General features: G+C 38.8%; 1 protein-coding gene across 5 annotated transcripts in view; it reads left to right on the top strand.

Moving 5' to 3' along the window:
* Positions 1-18,132, top strand: part of CCNY (cyclin Y) — a 128,095-nt gene that overhangs the window by 73,845 nt on the left and 36,118 nt on the right. For 4 of the 5 annotated variants that reach the window (XR_009957554.1, XM_062568887.1, XM_062568888.1 and 1 more), the window contains exons 2-3: positions 4,533-4,607; positions 10,384-10,418. Coding sequence is in view for 4 of the 5 variants with exons in the window: in XM_062568887.1 (XP_062424871.1) it covers positions 4,533-4,607; positions 10,384-10,418 (110 nt within the window). In the remaining variant the exon portion in view is untranslated. Of the gene's footprint in view, positions 1-4,532; positions 4,608-10,383; positions 10,419-18,132 lie in introns of those variants that run through there. The other variant, XM_062568889.1, reaches the window with a different exon arrangement.

Below are 18,132 nucleotides of genomic sequence, written 5' to 3'. Positions count from 1 at the left end.
AAAATGTTTTACTCTGTTTAGATTTTAGCGCATCGTCAAATGAGCCTCTGAGCTTTGGCGATGCAATTTTGCCTGGCTGCTGCTCTTTAAAGAAGCAAAATAACGTCATATTTTTCTGATAGAAGTCCATGGGAACAGCGGCTTTGGCTGGGGGACGCCGGGCAGCGCCTCTGCGGCTGCGCCTCGTGCCACCGCGGAGCGAGCTGCCAGGTGGGACTGCATCCCTCCTCCCCACGGGCTCCGGGCCTCTGTCGCGGGGCCCTCAGGAGCTGAAGAAATGGCTTTTTCTGTTGCTTTTGTTATTAAAATGTTCTCACGAGAGACACCTCATCCTTTTCTCTTTCTAGTTTGTATCATATATTCTGACCATGAGTCTTAAGGCTTAAAACTTAGATTTTTCCGAAGTAAAAGTTGTGGCTGAATCTGGTGCGGTTTTAGAAGATGTGCAAATGTGTCATAATGATGACTGGCCTTTGCTGAGACTTTGTGTTTAATAATTTAATGTTGGGATTTTTGAAGATTTCATAGAGTTTAAGGCAGAGGTCCCTAAGATCACCTGATCTGATCCGTATATAAATCATAAGCCAGTAATTTGCATCTAGTTATTCTTAAATTGAGCCTAAAACTCTTACTTAACTAAAGCCTAAAGAAACAATCTTCTAGAAAAGGAAAATATCAAAATATGTTGAGTTCAAATTCCTTGGGTAGCTTCAGTGACTATTTTTTTTAATTTTTAAAGCTCTTTCTACTTTTCACTTTTTTTTTTCAGGTGTGCTAGATCAGAGAGAGATTTTAGCGCCTACTCAGCTCTCTCTGTTACGGTGCTTGTGAACTGCAGACGCCTCTTAATTCTCCTCTTGATCAGCTAAACATTTGGAATTTGCCAAGATTCCCATTTCTAGGCGTTTTCTCCAGACCTCCTGTCATTTGTGTAGCTCTCTTTTGGCACTCATCTGAACTTTTTTCCTACCTGCTTAAAAAGTAAAAACTGAAGCTGGATGCAGTATTTTTCGTATTGATCTTGATAATGCTTTTTAAAATCTTACTTGGAAATTAAAAATCTAGCCCGGGCTTTACTCCCAAGTTGGAAACTGGTTTATTCCAAGTCTGAAATGGTTTATGGTCTGCTTCTTTCTGTGACCGTGTTTGAAGGTAATGGCCATATCTTTAGGAACGGCGAGACTCTCAGCGCCCAGGGCGAATCTCATTGTGGTCTTCTGATAGTTGTCTTAAACTTCAGCCTGTTAGACATGTTCCAAATTAAGTTCAATGTGAAATCTACATTTTTTTTTCTTGCGGAGATAATGATTTTTAATCATATTAAGGGGGAAAAACACATTTTTCTTTCTAACTTTTTTTTTCTAACTCTGGATTTAATTACCTTTATTTAAGCAACATATGGACATAGTTGTTATCGTTGGCACAGGCTTTTGAAATGTTGCATATACAGTATCTACACCTGAATAGCATTTAGAAAGAATAAATATTAATAATTCATTCCTGTGTAGTTACTATTAATTATAACTATTATGATTCTAAATTATTTTAAGACACTGTGTTGCTCTATAAATGGTAGCAGTGAATTATTGTTTGCCCTGTCATTTTTTTAAACAAATGAAGGACTCACAGGAAGTCTGAAACCAGAGCCTGAAATTAAGAGCCAAGCTTATGACTCATGAAACGGTATTTCCTGGAAATGTAGTGAAAGATTTTTGATTTGGACCATCTCTGAGACAGTGACTTCTTTTAAGATGCTGATTTTGGAATGCAGAGTAGCTGATGGAAATATTACTGCTTTAAATCTTCCTTTTATAAGGATATGAGAGCAGACCGCTAGCAATGGAAAAAATACTGGTACAGATTTCAATCGCTGGTATTTCAACTCTCATATTTTCTCCTACTAATGGTTGAATATTGCTTTTTGGAGTTTAAATCTCTCTTTATCTTCAGTTATTCTATTACAAAATGGGTAGACTTTCATATACTCACTTTTTTCATGACATTTTTGAAATGCAAGGAAGGACTGCTAATAACACTGGAGCAGTATGAATGTATTATGTATCCTGATAGTGCCTTTTGGTGATGAGTTAGTAACTTCAGGTATCTGTGTGCATCATCTGATGTAGTTCTCTTCTAACCTTCAATCTCTGTTGTGTTGTTTCTAATGGCAGTACGTAAGGAAAAGATGATGACAAATTGAGAGGTCTTTATTTTCAAACTGTACATTAGGTTAAGATATTACTTAACATCAGCTAGCACCTGAAATCTTACTAGCGTATTGCAGAACTTCATTCCGTGCGATGCTTCGGTGGAGGGATGGCGACAGCGTGGGCCGGCGCTGAGGTTAGGTCCTGCCCTGCCCCGTTTCCCTGACCACGTCCCCTTCAGCCCCTGCCAGGGGAAGAGCAGCTCGTCGGAGCTAGTGCTTCTTCCATAGTCCACGTTTCTCTAGAAAGACTTTGGCATCCATAGTTTTATTGCTTCTGTGTAACAGCCTTTAATACTGCAGGAATCTTACGTGGGCGAATATTGACTGCAAGATGTGGCGGTGGGTTTTTCTTTCCAGCCCCATAAGCAGGTTGTAAACCTGTACCAGACTGTTGTTACCTGCCCGCCGCAGATGATTTTCTAGGCCTGAAGGAAATAAATGCTTGGCAATTTAAGTGCCAAAAGTGTTTTGAAAGTCAAGCCCAGTTTCATGTTACTGGTCCTGTTTTGTTGATTGAATTTGCTTTACTGTAGTGTAGATTTTATGGAAAAATTGTCTAAAGTGAGATTTAAAAAATGCATTTTTTAAAATTCACAGTGATGTATTTTGTTGTTTGATAAAAGGTGAAGAGGTAAAAGATGATGCACGTTGCAGTTTTAAAATACTGATACTCTTTACCTCATGAATTACATCTTGAATTTAGCTTTATAGAAAACTGTTCTGAAATCAAAAAAAAAAAAAAAAAAATCACTGTCAGCACTCGCCATCTCATTGGGTGTTTCTTTTCTTCTCCAATTCTAAGTAAGGCACAGAAAGTAAAATGAAAATGTTTCTAATCTCTGTCTTTTCATGTCAAAACTTTTATTAGTTCTGTGGCTTCCTAAAATCTTCTGCAGACTTGGCTGCAAATCTTGAATTCCAGGAGAATCGAATTTCCCTTGTAATTCTAACATTTTTATTCTTTTGTGGTTTTGGTAACAGTAAACCCCCTTTCTAACAAAAAAAAAAAAAAAAAAAAAAAAGACATCTTACAAGGGATTGTTGCTTGTCTGTGTTTCTGGAGTCTTCCTTGTCAGTGAGAAGATCATGTTCACCCCAGAAGTGATCTTTAGATACCCGCAGTGCATGAGGCTGCTTGTCTCATGGGCTGCAGAATACAGGGAGACAAAAAAAGAAGCCATGAGAATGTTAAAGGGAATCAAAAAGAACAAAAATTTTGTGGACAGCAGTGTGATTAAGAGAAAAAACGTGTAAGTGGAGGAAGACTCAGTAAATTGTAAGTAAAAGGGAAAGGATGCTCAAGGAAGATGGAAAGCTGTCAGTGAGATAACTCGGCAAAAAAAATTTTTGTTTAGTTTTGGTAAGAGCTTGATTTGCAGTTTTGCTGAGCTTCCATGGAAGTACAGCAAGGGGGAGAAATAAAGAAATGCCCAAAGCCAGGGGTAGTCACCTAAACCAAACTTAGCTGTTCTTATGTGGAAACTAGCATAAGTGTCTATATCAAATACACAAGAAAGTATATGCTGAGATGAAGAGAATGTAGGAAAAATGAGCTTGAAATAGCCACACTGTTGGAGCAAGCAAAATGTTACAGCATGCTCTCAGGTGGATGTGGGCATATAAGGATTTTGAGAACTTGGTAGTGGAGTGGAATTTGAGAACAAATAAATTTTTAGGGGATTTTAATTTTGATAGGGAAAACTAGAGGTGGGAACCTTTAAACCTGGCACCTGCTTTTTAGGAGTGTTTTTCTTAGAAGTTGTCACAGCAAGAAATAAGGCCATCTCTGAAGTAACAGGAAAGTTTGAAGTTTTCGTAGATCTTGACCTTTTAAAACACTCTGGCCTAGACTTGTTTACATTCAGCTGCAATAAAACTACTTACTGTAATCACATCTATTCATGGAAACGCATTTCTCTACAGAGGGCTACATATTTATTTTATAATACTTAATTCTCATGTAATTATGTATAATAAGCTATATTCCTGTGCTTAGCAATGGCTTTAGGGTATGGGTGGAAAAAACTAATGAAAAATGAATAATTCTTGACTTTTTGTATACAGACTTCTAAAGCTACTTTATCTATTTTAATCCAAAAACAACTCTGCCACCTGAAGCCTAATCCCAAAGCTGTGTTGATGCAAATGTTTTGCATGCCAAAAAAAGCCACTTGTGTGAAGGAGGGTAAAAAGAGTGATTTTGTTTTACAAAAGCTGCTTAAGTATGTAAACTTGGTCTTATTAGAAAGAATCAGAAAATCTGTATATACTACTGGTTAAACATACTGCTGTTTTAACATACTATTCTCTTTCTTTTTTCCAGATTTGAACATGGAATTCAACCCATCAGATCATCCACGAGCCAGTACGATATTTCTCAGTAAATCTCAAACAGATGGTAGGTTACTGAATTTATTACAATATTCCTCTTGTGGTTATTTCTAAACCTTTTGTTAGAATGCATGTGGTAGTCTTTCAAAATCTTTTAATATATAATTCAAAGAAAAAATCTGTTAACCCCAAATAATTCCCCCACTGTGTTACATCGGTGGTGCAAGACAAACTTTTATAGGCATCCCACTGAAGTTGAAAGAAGTCACATCTTTAGTTAGTTAAAGTATCAGACATAGTAGAAAGTACAGGGTTGAGCCCTGTCATGGATTGAATTTATAAAATTCCAAAAGTCATTGTACCAGAACTACAAATATGGATAAGTTTAATATAATTAAAATTAAAAAATACTTTCCCAAAGTGCAAAATTTTCTGTGAAAGTGTTTTTTAAAAACTCTGAGCGATAGGGCAGGCTTCTGGGAAATATGATCTGGGAGTATGTTCTTGAAGAAATGTCAGTTTACATCACCTAAGAAAGACAATCAAGTGTTTTTCCTAATATAGCTCATACTGTAAATAAGCTCAGCAGAAGATTTTAATAACAAAAACCCAACCTGTTCCCACCCAGACAGTCTGTCTTTTTTTTCTCATAATGGATTTGACATAATCATTTATTTGTCTGGAGTATCTTTTTTATTCATATACAAAGTAATCCCTTGGAAATTGCATCTTTTAGGCAAACCTCTTGATACAGTTAGCAGAATAGAAACCATTTACTCTGGGTTTTTTGTTCACTGTTGGACATGTATGACATATTCTTTTAGAATCAGATGAGAATAATCAATGCAAAACACATTATTTTCTACCCAGACCTTCAAAGCATTTTCTGTATTATAATTTTGATAGTACAATGTGAATTCTTTATCCTTCTTTCTGCTGCCTATGAATGTAAATTACTGTGTCAAACACATTAAAAAAAATATAGTTTTCTCTTACTGTATACTTTTGCTAATTTTTGAATATAGCTAATAGAAAGAGGATACATTTAGGCCCTCATTGAAGAATTGACTGTGTGAGTACCTCTTCTGCTCTTCAGACTGTCCCTCTGAATTCAGCCCTGGTTCTGTCAATGCCTTATTATGTGATTTTTAAGTGGGATTTACCATCTTGATCTGTTTTGGTAGTCTGTGGTATGGGCATGATGATATTTCCATTGTATAATGTATTATCAGGATTAATTTATGTCTATTTTATAGTGTTTTGAGACTGGATAATATTACATGGAGGCTACATTTTTCCAGTTTCAACTTACTGAAAAAATGACAAATCCCAAAGTCCAACAACTAAAAATTTGACTAGATCTGATGATTATATTTAGTCGTGTTAGTAGTGATTAATTTATTGCAATATGAAATTAATTGTAAGCTTTTTTAAAAAATGACAGTTTACACCTGTGCTAGGTGGTCTATAAAAGTTTCTTCTAGTTTAATAGGAAGAGCTGATACATTGTTGTGTGAGAGTAATGAATTTAGTGAAACACTGTGGAACCCTTATCAATAGGGATGTAAAAGCTGTTCAGCTATCCTTGATGACAATGAGGAAAAAGAAATCCAAAGGCTGTCTTGCCTGTGCAAGAGAAAAAGAGATCCTGCAAACATTTATATTGCCAGGAACCATCCCATTCTGTTGGGACAACTCCCAGTAATAAGTATTTTGCCTGGCTGTGCTTCTGGCCCATTGTGGAAATAAGTGAGCTGTTAGGATTTATCATACACTGTTCAGAAATGTTGCATAACACCAAAATGCAATAAAATGCTTGTTCAGGGAAAGTATAAGATTCCTTCGGGTGCCTTGAGATGTATTCTAACAGCCTGCTGTGGAGCCTGTGTTGTCTCCATGGCATCTAAAGTCAATGGAGAAGGGGAGAGCATAACTGGCAATATTTAAAACACCTAATTTAGGCCTGTACTCTTTGTACTGCATAGTGTTGTGATGGCCAGCCTTCCTGCCAATGAAAATCTTTCTATAGGCAAGAGATGCAGACATTTGCAGTATATGTATGTATGTGAGATAGCAGGACTCCAGGTGTCATCCAGGATATGACAGTGGGTCTTCAGTGTTCACTGACATATTTTTACAGTGGGAAAGGACCAAGTCCACAACTACATAAATAGAGTGACTTGGCCACGTAACATTCAGACAGCTCCACATGTGGATTTCTAGTATCCCCGAACTATTACAGCCTCTCTGATAATCTTGTGATACCGGTGCAGGAGCTGCACTAGAACTGCTTGTTAGTGACATATGAGTGAAGAGCGACAATTTGACTACCTCAGGTATAATGAAACAGGGCATGGCACCTCCAGGTATTACAAGGTCTGAATTTCCCCTTGTTCTGTGGAGCTTAGATGCCATACTAAGCCTCTAATGTGTCCTGTCGCTCATAGTTGGTAGTCTGAGTATTCTTAGTGATTTGAGAGTTCAATGAATCTGAAGAAAAGTTTAAGACTCAATAAATGTTAATTGGATTCCTACCTAAAATATTTTTTATAAATGTTTCTGTCTCTTTGTGGGAATTTCAAGGTCCTAAATCTTGCATGTGTAATTCTTCCTGTTTAGAGAGCTAATAAAGAATATTACCTTTTATGTCTTTAATGTCTGCAAATGCTTTCTGATAAAGCTTTCCCTTGTTTGCTGAGCTTGGCTTGTAAACAGGATGGACTAGGTTACTGAAAAGCCATGCACTATTTAGTGTGTAGTAGTGGTGAAGACAGGGTTTCAAAACCTAAGCAGCACAGCAAGGTAACTTCCTTTCCTTGTAGGAGCAAGAAGACAGTGATTGTTGTTTCAGGGTGCCAGTAATAGCCTTTTCTATTAGTTAGATTCAGCTGTCCTCTTTTCCTAACCTGCCTGAAGTTTTACCGGTTGACTATGCTAGCTAATATTTGCAATATCAGTGCAACAATGTGCTTCAGACAAAAAGCATTTTGCAATCTCTGTTGATGTAGTGGGTAGAGGAGGAGCAGGCTGCACTTTTTTAATGTTTACCAGCACCAGTCTCCTATTTCTCAGGCAAGACAAAACTAAACCATTTACAAATTCCTGAAACATGAGACATTTCTATTGATGCATAATTATTACCACAAGGATATTGTCTTCTGTCCTGATAAGGCTAACATTAAGATTGTTTATATAAACTGCACAAAGGAGACTTCTGTGACAGCTCAGTAGAAAATACATGTACATTTCCGCACTCCATTTTATGGCTAATACATATTCCTACTATAGTAAAAGTTCAACAATAACAACTGAAAGCGACTGCAAAAATGAGAACAAGCCATTGACCTTAATGTTAGGAAAATCAGGAACATTTGGCAGTATTTTACATCTCAGTATCCACTTGAATTCCATTCCGGCTTTCAAGTTTTAAAATGTTGGAGAGAAAATGTAAATTTTTGCATTTAATTGTTTAAACTGTGGCTCTAAATCTGTTCAGCTTCATTTCATCAAAATGCCAAGCTTGGAAGCCAAAAGCCTTGAGTTGCAATTGGGAGTTTATGCTAGAAAATGATGGTTAGTTATAAAGCTAACATCCAATGGTCTGCTGAAGACCACAGTGTGCTGTGTGAGCAGCACAAAGTGTCTCTAAACTGACTTAAGTCAAGTGGCAGAGAATTCCCTCTTTACAACATTTTTGTTAGAGGAAGACTGGCAGAAGTAGCTCTCTGATAGTTGTCCGCCCCTTGTTTGAAGGGAGAGTTGCTGTGATCAGAGAAGGCAACAGAGCACAGTTGTGACAAAATGGGTTTCTGCTATGCCTGATTCCCCATAAACGTACGTTTCTTGAAAAAAAATGAGCCTTATGCCATAGCAGACTGGTCCAGAAGCAGGAGAGCCCAGTTGGCTTCTTGGAGTCCCTCACTGAAGAATCAAGGCTAACTATATTGCTGTTATATGGGAAAAACAGGGGAAAGCAGGTTAACATGGTGCTTGGAAGAATGTGGCTGCATCACAAACGGTCTTTGAAGGGGGGAGATGAGGGGCAAGTATAAATATGTTCTCCTAGAGATAGGAAATAGTAAATGGGAATAAGCTGTGAGTGATATTCCTGCATTGATAGATAATTTTACTGTCATAGGGAATTGAATAATGTAATAGGTACAAGGAAAAATGTAAAAGAGGAAAAAACCTGAGGTAGGGAAAACAACCTGGTTACAAATAGAATATTGGGATGCATGTGCAGGCTGTGTTTCTAGGGTTTTGACCATTATAATTTTGTATGCAGGATGATTGCTTATGACTGTTAAATACTTAAGTGTGTGCAAAATCTAGCAGGTAGTGACTGTTAATTTTCACTTACATGCTTTACTAAGTTTACACGCAGCTTGTCAGAAATGCTTAATGCAGTATGCAATACTAGAAAAGTCTCTGGCCATTCTTAGAAGCTAGCACCTACTATCGTTTTGTTGCTTTCCTTCAGATTACTCATGGGCCTTGCTTGTGGGAAGTGCAGTGTGTGGAACTTAAGTGTAGTGCAGTGTTTCAGCAGAATTTCAAGTGGTTTAACTATTTACTAAGCAATCAGAATTTTCCTGCTCTTCCTGTTTAATTCTGTTTGTTATACAATGTCCATAAATGTGAGCATGTACTAAGTGACATGGCTAACATTTGTCATGTGTGATTCTCCTTTCTGCTCCCTGGGAGGAAAATTATGTAAGGATTTTAAAAAGTTTTTTTTTTCTTATTTTATTTTCATTTTATGTCTGCATTGAACACAATTATTTCACAATAATCACACATACAACCGTGTTTATGTGAGATTGCTTGCTTATAAAAATTATAAATAATGGCTTCTCATCCAACAGGGAATGGACAGGCTATCCTACCATTATGAACACTCTTACTTTGCTAAGTGCATTGGGTTGTATAGCTTTCAAATCATAGTACACCAAAGTGCATTTAATCACCTACAGCATGAAACCATTATTATTTTAATCTTTTAGCTTGATTTATGCATTAGTTGGCTCCAGACCTGTATGCTAAATGCTATGGTAATTTCACTGGAACAGAGCTCCACAGGCTATCTATGGGGTGAGTTAATTGGGAAAATGTTTTTAAAAAAATCAAATAGAATATATTTAATCAGCTGTAATAAGGATTTGTCTGACAATTAAGTCTCTGAACATCTCCCTTGTTCTGGTTGTTTAATTTCTGAATATTTTGGCTAAAAATTTTGGATCCAACCTGCAATCCTTACTTGTGATCACTAGTCCTTAATAGAGTAATACTATTCTCATTATTATATCAACTATGAATAGTAGTTTCAGGATTGCACCAGATCATTATAGAAGGCAGCATGTATTCTTAAGGCTCCTCTGTGGGGGTTAGTGCACAGTAAACTATGGTGAGAATTTGCTAACTTTATGGTATAGCTATTTTAGGTACTTACTTCCCTGCAAGGTAGGATAGGCTGCTTTGCAGCAAGGGACCTTGCAGGCAGGCACTGGCAGTGTCAATCAATCAGATGCATCCATACGGAGAACTGGTGAAGGATGGCTAATTCACTGTAGCTTACTGCATATTAACTTCCCCATGTGGACCAACTGCTAGTGAAGTACCCAACTAGATGAATATTTTAATACATCACCATGCTGGCAAGCCTTTAAGCATACAGATACATGTTCCTTCTGTGTTTGATAAAGAAATGTTCTTGTTTAGTGCAAAAGCAATGATAATGTTACACATAGATAGCCTCCTGTACTTTTGATTGTAAATGGTATGTAAGAAGCTTAACCGGGAAAAATAGTCATGTAATATTTCTATCATATTTTGTGTTTTTGCAGTGAGAGAAAAACGCAAGAGTCTCTATATAAACCACGTAAGTGAAAATGCCTCGCTATGCAGCTTTCTCCTTGTTGTCTATATTATACAGTAAATAAGAGTTATCATACATAACTTCCATATTGGTGAGAGGGTGCTGATGCTTCAGATGTCTGTTTTGCATCAGGATCCAAAATTATAGATCTCTACTATGTGAGCTAGTGGACTGAATCTATTGATGATAGTATCATGCTTACAACCACTGTATGTGGGTAACTGCTACCTGGGACAAAGAGCTGCACACATTAGTATGATTTTCAAAATTATTACAGAAATTCTCAAAACTTTGAGTTGCATTTGCATGCAAGTTTATTTTTGGTACAGCATCTGTCTATAGCATTTCATATTTACACAAAAGGTTCTGAAGAACCTGACCAGTATTGATGCAGTGTAAATGTGTATTTGATGTATGGTTCTTGCTGAGTACAGAGTCAGATTTTTAATATGTTTATGTACTCTGGCCATTTGTCTGTTCAGTTCTTTTCTGTTTGCATAGAATTGGCAGTGAAGCTGAGAGCGAATGTCCCGTTGCCTGCTTTGGTTGTTGGATCAGGCTCTCTGCCGCTGTTGGTATTGTTTGTATCACCAAAGTATTTGGAACCAGTGTGAGTCCCAGTATTTTAAGCCTTGTGCTAAAAAAACCTGGAGTCAGGCCCCAATAAAATTGGGAAAGAATTAATTGTCTCCCAAAGGATATTTGCCTTTAGGGTGAAGTGGGGAGAAGTTCCCAAGCTTCTCGCTCTCTAGAGCAATCAGCTATAGTTTCGTGAATCATTTTTAATCCGGAGCAGCTGCTGAAAGAAGCATCCGCCGTTTAGAGCCTCTCCTGTCTCCTGCCCTCCCGTTGTGCGGGTGCAAGCACTGGCGTGAATCACATTTGGGAACAGATCCACTTCAGCTTTTAGCTATGGTAGATCTACCGGGAGCCATGCCCCAATCCAGTTTACCCGGAGCTGCCCAAACACTTGCCCCAGACAGACTCGGCAGAAACGAGCAGCCGAGGGGGGTGAGAAGGCAGGACTGCTTCATTTGTTGGCAGACCTGGTTTGTGCTGATTTAGGGAGTTTCTGAAGCCACAGCTTAGCTTCAAAAGCAAGCTGAGATTTTCACAGCTTGACAGGAATTAAGATTTTGAGAAAGTCATGAAATATTGTACAACATAAAATCCTGGGAACTGACTGTACCAGGTCAGCAAATATTCTCTGTGCTTCCACCTTCTCTTCCCCTGTAAAACGTTGCCCTTGTTGCTAGTGCATGTGACAGTAGTTTGCATTGCACTTGTATTGTTATAACATTCTTGTAAAGCTAATGCGCTGCATTCCTGTAAACTCAGTATGTATGCTCAGTAACTCCCAGCAGGCTTTTTAGCCTGAAACTTGTAGGGTTCAAAGCGAAAAAACAAATATTCAGACACTGAAAAGCTAGGCATTAACTGAGTTTCTGTGACGATCCAGCTATCACAGAGGAAATTCTCATGTTGCCCCAATCTTTTCAAGTCATGTAAAAGACATATTTTGCGTTACACAGACCAAGAATGGGTTCCTCTGGCAAATCGAACAAAAATAACTACCGCAAATTGTGCTGTGAGCACGTTATTGCAAGCCTTGGAATAAAATCCTCCTTGGCCATGCTGCAGGCAGGGAAGCGCTGCAAGGCGGAGCGTATCCGCGTGGTCCCATCAGAAGCCTGGGCTGAGCTCTCACCTTTTCGGAGCTCTTAAAGAAGAGGGGAGGATGGTCATTTCAGTGGGGAGTTGTATTGCTGGGAGCTGGCTGTTGCAGTTTATCCTTTTTATACCCTAAGTAATACACTTGTTCCTATTTTCTTTTTTCTTTCTTTCTTTCTTTCCTTTTTTTTTTTTTTTTTTTAAGTGTCATTCAAAACATTGGCTAAAATTGCAGTGATGTAATCATTCCTTGCTTTAGGTTACTCTTACCTTAAATTTGCCTTCCTTATGCTTGTAAAATACCTCTTCTAAATTCTAAAGTTCAAAAACCATATGAAGCTGAAGTCCTTGCCATGACTTTATGGATGACATTATAGGTTTTTCAAGTTTTTCAGCCGTATTTTCAAATGTGGCCTGTGAAATTAAGTTCTTAATAAGATGTTTTTAGCGATGTAGTTGACTTCAGCACACCTGTGAGTATTCATTCAGCACCTCCTAAATATGTAGACTTCTGAAGTTGACGCACAAACTGGTGATCATTTTTGAAGTGGTTGCTGTGGCCTTGTGCATAACTTGGAGCTATGCTTAGATTTTTAGACTACAGGGGACCTTCGCAATATCGTCTCGATCTCAAAGAAAACTGAGGAACTAGTTAAAGATTTAACAGATGTGTATGACAAATGGTTGGTAGCTTTTAGGTGTTAAGGAAATTTACAGTATGCTCTGTTGGTTAATCAGTTCTTTTTCACCGTTTTTTTTGGTGTATGTGGAGAAGTGTATTTCTCATAGGACCTATGGTAGTGCATTTGCTTCCTTACTGATTTAAAATACTGAGTCCCCACATCTGCTCTGGAGAAAACAAGAGGACATGAATTTTGGAGCATTGTTTTGTCCTCCTTTAACAAGAACTCACTGTAATGCAACAGACTTCTCTTTTTTGTTTTTTCTGTCTGGTCATTTTTTTTTCTTTTATAAGTCTGTATATACTTATTCTCCTTTACAAATAACCAGAAGACTAGCAATAAATATTTTTATCCTTTTGGACTGTATCTTGCTGCTAATTCAGACAGAGTTGAACATCTCCCAAACAATCAAGGTGGTCAGCAAGAGAAGTAGCAAGAAATGTTGTGCTTTCTCTTTTTTAATAGCTTGTCTAATTCTGTGTAAAGCCTGATAGTAATTTACACACTGCATTTTCAAAAGATCGCCTGTGAAATAATCTAATTTAAACAATGAATTAAAATTGGCTCTTTTTTGATCATAGGTGCCAGTTTGTGATAGTTTCTGGAATAATTTTCTGAAAGCCTAAAGGAATTTATATCAAATAGTTAAATTTGCTTGTATTTTCCTGTTATGTTTCCCATTTAAAAATGCACTTTCACATTATCATTGTGTCACTGTTCTTTTCCTTTAGAGCTTGCTCTTGTTTGCAGAGTATTTTCTTTTGCCGAATAGCTTCCTTTCATCCCCAAGTACAGGTAGCGGAGTCTTGCTTTGACTTATTACATATTTCTAAGGCTGAGAGTTGCAGAGTTTTACTTTGTTTTTACCTTTACCTTTCAAGATTTACCTTGTCAGTGGGTGAGATATAAGAATCCAGTAGCTGCGCTTGTTTTGGGTGGGGAAGGAAGGGGAGAAAGAACAGAAGTGGGGGTGTGAGAGTCTCAATCTTCCTACGGGGATGATGGGCTTGGGATGGTGCTGGATCCCCTGCGTGACAGCAGTGCTCATCTTTGGAGGGGGTTGGAAGTAAGCAGCTGCGCGAAAACGGGAGATACTGAGTTATGGTGTATCTGGCCTTTTTGCTTTCTTCCAGCCTATTTTAATTTCTACTCGATTGCTTCTTTGCTGTTGAATTGACAGTTACTTTTTTAGTTACGGCTTTGATGCTTCTTCAAGCGTGCATTTGTCTTTGCTTTTAATCTGCTTAGTCAAACTGCTAAGGGAGGTAAAGATGCAGGCTGAGATAGAGTTGCTTCCTTTTGCAGTGAGGAGAGGTTGCATCAGTATCTCTGCCTGTGTAAGGAAAGCAAACAGGAAGGCATGTTTTGTATTTTACGTTTCCAGTGGGGGGATGGTGGAGAAAGAAGGCAGTTTCTGCTAGTGGTTGCAGTAGCTAGTTTTCTGAAACAGGTGATCTTTTTTTGCAGGGGAAATGAGCAGCACAGGGGAGGGAGAAGTTACTTCTTTCTGTCAAGATTTACTAGGTCTCTTCCCCTCCAGAAAAGATGAAAATTCTTCATTTGCTAAAGAACTTTCCTCTTTTCCTTTGACAGTGTATGCTTTTAAAATCTATTTTATGTTTAGTAACAGTAGTATCTAGGAAAAATAAAGGGTAATTTTTGCATACTGGAATATTTCTGAAAGAAGGTAAATTCTGTGGAGAGGGGTATAATGTTTCTCTTCAGCATTTCGTGGATTTTGAAATTTAAATTAACTTGGACTTCGGAACAGCAGCTGCCTTTCAACAACATCTTGCTTTGGGATCTGGAAATGGCTTTCACCATCTAGATTCCCAGGAATCTATGTTCAAATTCCAGCAGACTTTATATCATTTTTATCATTCCAAGTAGATACATTTATTTTTGTATGTAGACCCAAGTTTGTTGGGTTTCCTGGGGCAAAGTTCCTGGGCATCATTCATATCAGGAGCTGGGTGCCTGTGCGTGATCCTGCAGTGATTTACGTGGTGGGTCCCCGGCTGATGGGGACCTGCGGAGAATGGAGGAGCCTTTCAGTGTACGTTGCGTGGCACAAGCAGTTTCGGTGAGCTTTTTTTGCATTCTTGAAATGATATGTTTGCTCCTGTGTTGACTCCATATTTTCCTGTCAGAGTGGATAAAGAGGCCGCTCTGCTTGCCTTATGTAGAACTGGGAGTGCTTGTGGATGACAGATTGACCATGAGCCAGCAATGTGCCCTTGTGGCCAAGAAGGCCAATGCCATCCTGGGCTGCATTGGGAAGAGTGTTGCCAGCAGGTTGAGGGAGGTGATCCTGCCCCTCTACTCAGTCCTGATGAGGCCTCATCTCAAGTACTGTGTCCAGTTCCGGGCTCCCCAGTACAAGAGAGACATGGAGCTACTGGAGAGAGTCCAGCGTAGGGCTACAAAGATGATCAGAGGGCTGGAGCATCTGCCCTATGAGGAACGACTGCGAGAGCTGGGCCTCTTCAGCCTGGGAAGAGAAGCCTCAATGTGTACAAGTACCTGAAGAGAGGGTGTCAAGGGGACAGGGACAAACTCTTTTCAGTTGTCCTGTGTGACAGGACAAGAGGCAATGGGCAGAAATTGAAGCACAGGAAGTTCCGCCTGACCGTGAGGGGGAATTTCTTCACTGTGAGAGGGACGGAGCACTGGACCAGGTTGCCCAGAGAGGTTGTGGAGTCTCCTTCTCTGGAGATCTTCAAGGCCCATCTGGATACAACCCTGTCTAACATGCTCTAGGTGACCCTGCTGAGCAGGGAGGTTGGACTAGATGATCTCCAGAGGTCCCTTCCAACCTTACTGATACTATGATTCTATGAACTGCTAGGCAGATGACTGGTAATCAAGTGCTTTCAGCTGATTTTAGGAGTAAATATGGTACACATTGAAATGGGAGCATAGTATGAGAAGTACTTTAATCTGGGAAGAATGCAAAGCACAACATAAAATGTGAAACATTTTTGTTAGGTGGAATGCCTGAGGCTGGTTATTGTAGAATTTTATAACTGCTGTCCAAATTCCTTAAGATGCCTTAATTAACATTCCATACTCAAAGAGAAGAACAAGATAAACTGCAAGATGGGTAGAGGCTGCTCAGGTGCTTTTGCAGCATTTTCCCTAGAGAATGCTTAATTTGTTCATTGCTCTTTTAGGTAAATCATAGATCATAGAATGGTAAGGTTGGAAGGGACCTCTGGAGATCATCTAGTCCAACCTTCAGCGTAGCCGATAGGGGGATTGAACCCACGACCTTGGCATTAGCAGCACCATGCTCTAGCCAACTGAGTTTTCCAGTAGATCAGTGTGGAGGGCCCTTTATAGGCCATCTGGTCCATCTGGCAGATTCTCTAGACCTATGTCATTCCTAACAGATGCTCTTTAATATGCTTTACAGGCTTCCAGTGCATGAGAATCAACAGGTTCTCTTCAATGCCTTACCTGAACTTACTGTTTGAAATGGTTTTCCTGTTATTTGTAAACCCACTGTTTCTTTTCCTATCCACTGAAAAGACCTTTACTGCCTCAGCCAATCTCATAGCACTGAGCGATATGGAATGGCAAACTTGCAGAACAAGAAAACAAATGTTAAAAGTAACACTTAAGGGGAATGACAGAATGGAGAATTCCTTAAAAAGGTTTACTCTAACACTTGCTGTGTTGGAGACTAGTAAAGCCCCTTTGGTCAAATTGCCCAACACTAGCAATAACATGCATTGTAAATTTAAGCCTTTGAGCTACTTCTAGTGTTTGAAGAAATATATAATCTTTTCAGGTTTGTAAAGAAGGATGCTCTGTATTAGTAATTAAGTAGGGCCTGTGTTTGCTGCAGAAGAGCTTTCCAGTTGTTACCAAGCTCCCTTAGAGCTCAGTGGTACTCTGACATAGTTCCTTATAGTTTGTATCAGTAAGGCCAAGCAATGTTCACTGAGACGTCAAAAAACTGCAAGATCTAGGCTGAGTCATCAGTTTTGAACATTATGAAAACATCAGTGAGACTTGTAACGGAGAACAAGGTTGAAGCACGTCAGAGTAGTTAGGTAGAATGGATATTACTTAAGAGTGGTCAAAGGGGATTGTTTTTATTGTAGATGTTGTCAGAGAAAGCAATACAATGGTGTGGTTTCTTAGAGATTTGTTCAACTAAAACCTCTTTTCTTTAGCCACTAAATGAATACAATTGTGCTGCAGTCTCCAGTTATGTAAGATGAAAACAAATGTAGAGTTTTGCAGTCTGTGCATCAAATTCTGTTGTATAATTTGCTTGATTTTGGAATCAAGCACTTTGAAGACTTGTAAAATCATGTTAGCTCTGTGAGAAGTGTTGTCAGAAGTAAATCATGTCCTGAAGCATCAGAAATCTTTAAGATAGGAGCCTCTCTTTTTTCCAAGTCAGAAGCAGTCTTGGTACTTCTACTTGTTGCTGTTATCTGGCTTCACATAAACTTTTATTTGCCAGTTTTGCCTTTTAGCATTTTGGCCAGGCTTTACTGCCTTGAAGCTAATGGGCAAGTCTCCACAAATGGGTGCAAGCAGGCCTCAATTTTTCCATGAGGGAAAACTGGTTAATAGTACCTTTTAAAATCCTGCAATAACTTACACCTGGTTTAATGGAAAAAGAGACAGTACTGTTATTACTTAAGAAACAAACTGCAAATTATCTTTCAATCAACAAGGGCAAAGGAACACTGAAAAATTCCTTTTCCCCAAACTCCAAGGTACCTGGCTTAGAGCCAGCTCTGGTATAAAAGCTGTATTGCTTGGTTAGGGAAGTGGTGTGCCCAAGTTAAATCTTGCTGCGAATCGAAGCAGAGTGCCGTCCTAATGTTGCTAAATCGCTTCCAGGACAGAGCTGGCTTGTGCCAAATCTGATCGATTTTGAGTGTAAGCATGGGTCGATAGTCACCTGTCCATTACACGTTTCTACCCAAAAACACCCTGGAATGACTATTTTAACAACAACAGCAAGAACAAAAAGCTTTCCCATTCCCAGCAAATTTAGGTTTAATTTCTGAATGATTTTAAAATGAAGCCCAGGAGAAGTCTTTGTGTGTGTGTGTGTGTGTGTGTATCCTCAGTGTGAACAAGTTAGGAATTTGTTGTGATTCTTCTAATAGTAGATGTGTAAAACCAGTCCTAAGAGCCTGCTCTTTTGATAGGAAAAGTCAAAGATCAGGTAAACTAAGCCAGTCTATTTCAGATAAGATACAGGATTCAAGCAAGACATACTGTTCAGACATCCTAAGATCAAACCAAAAAAAAGCTTTGGAAAGTTGGAGGTTCCGTGGGAAGCTGGGGAACAAATATACCCATGATTTTTCCTTAGTGCTAGCTGTGCATGAGGG

The sequence above is a fragment of the Rhea pennata genome, chromosome 2, assembly GCF_028389875.1.
Source record: "Rhea pennata isolate bPtePen1 chromosome 2, bPtePen1.pri, whole genome shotgun sequence".
In the NCBI taxonomy this organism is placed as follows: domain Eukaryota; kingdom Metazoa; phylum Chordata; class Aves; order Rheiformes; family Rheidae; genus Rhea; species Rhea pennata.
This window is presented reverse-complemented; position numbering and strand designations above follow the sequence as displayed.